This window comes from Orycteropus afer, unplaced genomic scaffold, assembly GCF_000298275.1.
Source record: "Orycteropus afer afer isolate SDZICR_OR568_19922 unplaced genomic scaffold, OryAfe1.0 scaffold00061, whole genome shotgun sequence".
Lineage (NCBI taxonomy): Eukaryota > Metazoa > Chordata > Mammalia > Tubulidentata > Orycteropodidae > Orycteropus > Orycteropus afer.
In genome coordinates, this window is record NW_006921648.1 from 1,920,124 (window position 1) to 1,921,702 (window position 1,579).

Genomic DNA, 1,579 nt, shown 5'->3' on the forward strand with positions numbered 1-1,579 from the left:
AGTTGGTCTGTGCATAGGCCTGTGTTTTTTTCAATGTTCACTGTGCAAAATAAGAGCCAGTGATTACAGTAGGAGCAGCACCATGACTGAGGGTTGCAAGCTGGGTGTATAGTTGGGACTGGTGGATTCTATTCTAGCAACACTATTAACTGGGTTGCAAGCATGGCTCGACCTGCAACTTGATTTGCCCCATTTCAAGCCTCTGTGTCTAGGTTTCTGAAGTTGCCCATTAACCTGGGTCCACGCCCATGAGCAGGACAAACCAGTCGAGCGTCTCCGAGTTCCTCCTCCTGGGGCTCTCCAGGCAGCCCCAGCAGCAGCAGCTCCTCTTCGTGCTCTTCCTGAGCATGTACCTGGCCACGGTCCTGGGCAACGTGCTCATCCTCCTGGCCATCAGCACAGACTACCGCCTGCACACCCCCATGTACTTCTTCCTCAGCAACCTGTCCTTCGTGGACGTCTGCTTCTCCTCCAGCATTGTCCCCAAGTTGCTGACCAATCACATACTCAGGAGTCAGATCATCTCTTTCTCAGAGTGTCTCACACAGATGTATTTTATCATTGTGTTTGCAGACATGGACAATTTCCTCCTGGCCGTGATGGCCTATGACCGCTTTGTGGCTGTGTGCCACCCCTTAAACTACACAACAAAGATGACCACTCAGCTCTGTGCCCTGCTGGTCGCTGGGTCCTGGGTCATTGCCAATCTGCCTGCTCTGTTGCACACCCTGCTGATGGCTCCACTGTCATTCTGTGCAGACAACACGATCGCCCACTTCTTCTGTGATGTGCTTCCTCTCCTGAAACTCTCCTGCTCTGACACATACATCAATGACATGATGATTCTTCTTGTAGCAGGGCTGTTAATGATGCTTCCATTCATTTGCATCCTCATCTCCTACATCTTTATTGCCTGTGCAGTCCTGAGAGTCCCATCCACAAAGGGGAAATGGAAGGCCTTCTCCACCTGTGGCTCCCACCTGGCTGTGGTTTCCCTCTTCTATGGCACCATCATTGCTGTGTATTTCAAACCTTCATCCACGCACTCAGCTGAGACAGACACCGCAGCTACTGTGATGTACACAGTGGTGACCCCCATGCTGAACCCGTTCATCTACAGCCTCAGGAACAGGGACTTGAAAGGGGCTCTACGAACACTGATCAGCAGAAAGAGGTTTTCTACCCGATGAAAACATCAAAGCTGAATCTCATTCCCAAGCAAAGGTCTTTGTCACCAATTGGTATAAGGTAACAGTTGTTCAGTCGAAGCCAGTCTAGAAACAAATGTAGTGAAAGGGGCACACCGAAGGCTATCATTTCTTATTTAGCAGTAGAGTGGGATTGACCTGTAACCTTGCTATGTGTGCCACGTGAGATTTCTCTTCTTTTTTTTTTAAATTGTGCTTTAGGTTCAAGTTTACAGAGAAGAGTTTGTCCATATCATGTACATTTGGTTTCTCTCCCCAGTTGCTATCCCCAACCCTAACTCACTCTCCTCCCCTCCATGCCCAGTAACCGCCTTCTATGCCTTTCATAGTTACACCCTCCTGTGTGCCCTGCAATTCCTTCATGTGAGTGT

General features: G+C 49.4%; 1 protein-coding gene across 1 annotated transcript; it reads left to right on the top strand.

Moving 5' to 3' along the window:
• The first annotated feature begins 248 nt into the window (after positions 1-248).
• LOC103196048 (olfactory receptor 1F1-like) lies at positions 249-1,190 on the top strand. The gene has a single exon (XM_007939701.1). The coding sequence runs from the start codon at positions 249-251 to the stop codon at positions 1,188-1,190; it is 942 nt and encodes a 313-aa protein (XP_007937892.1).
• Positions 1,191-1,579: the final 389 nt, after the last annotated feature.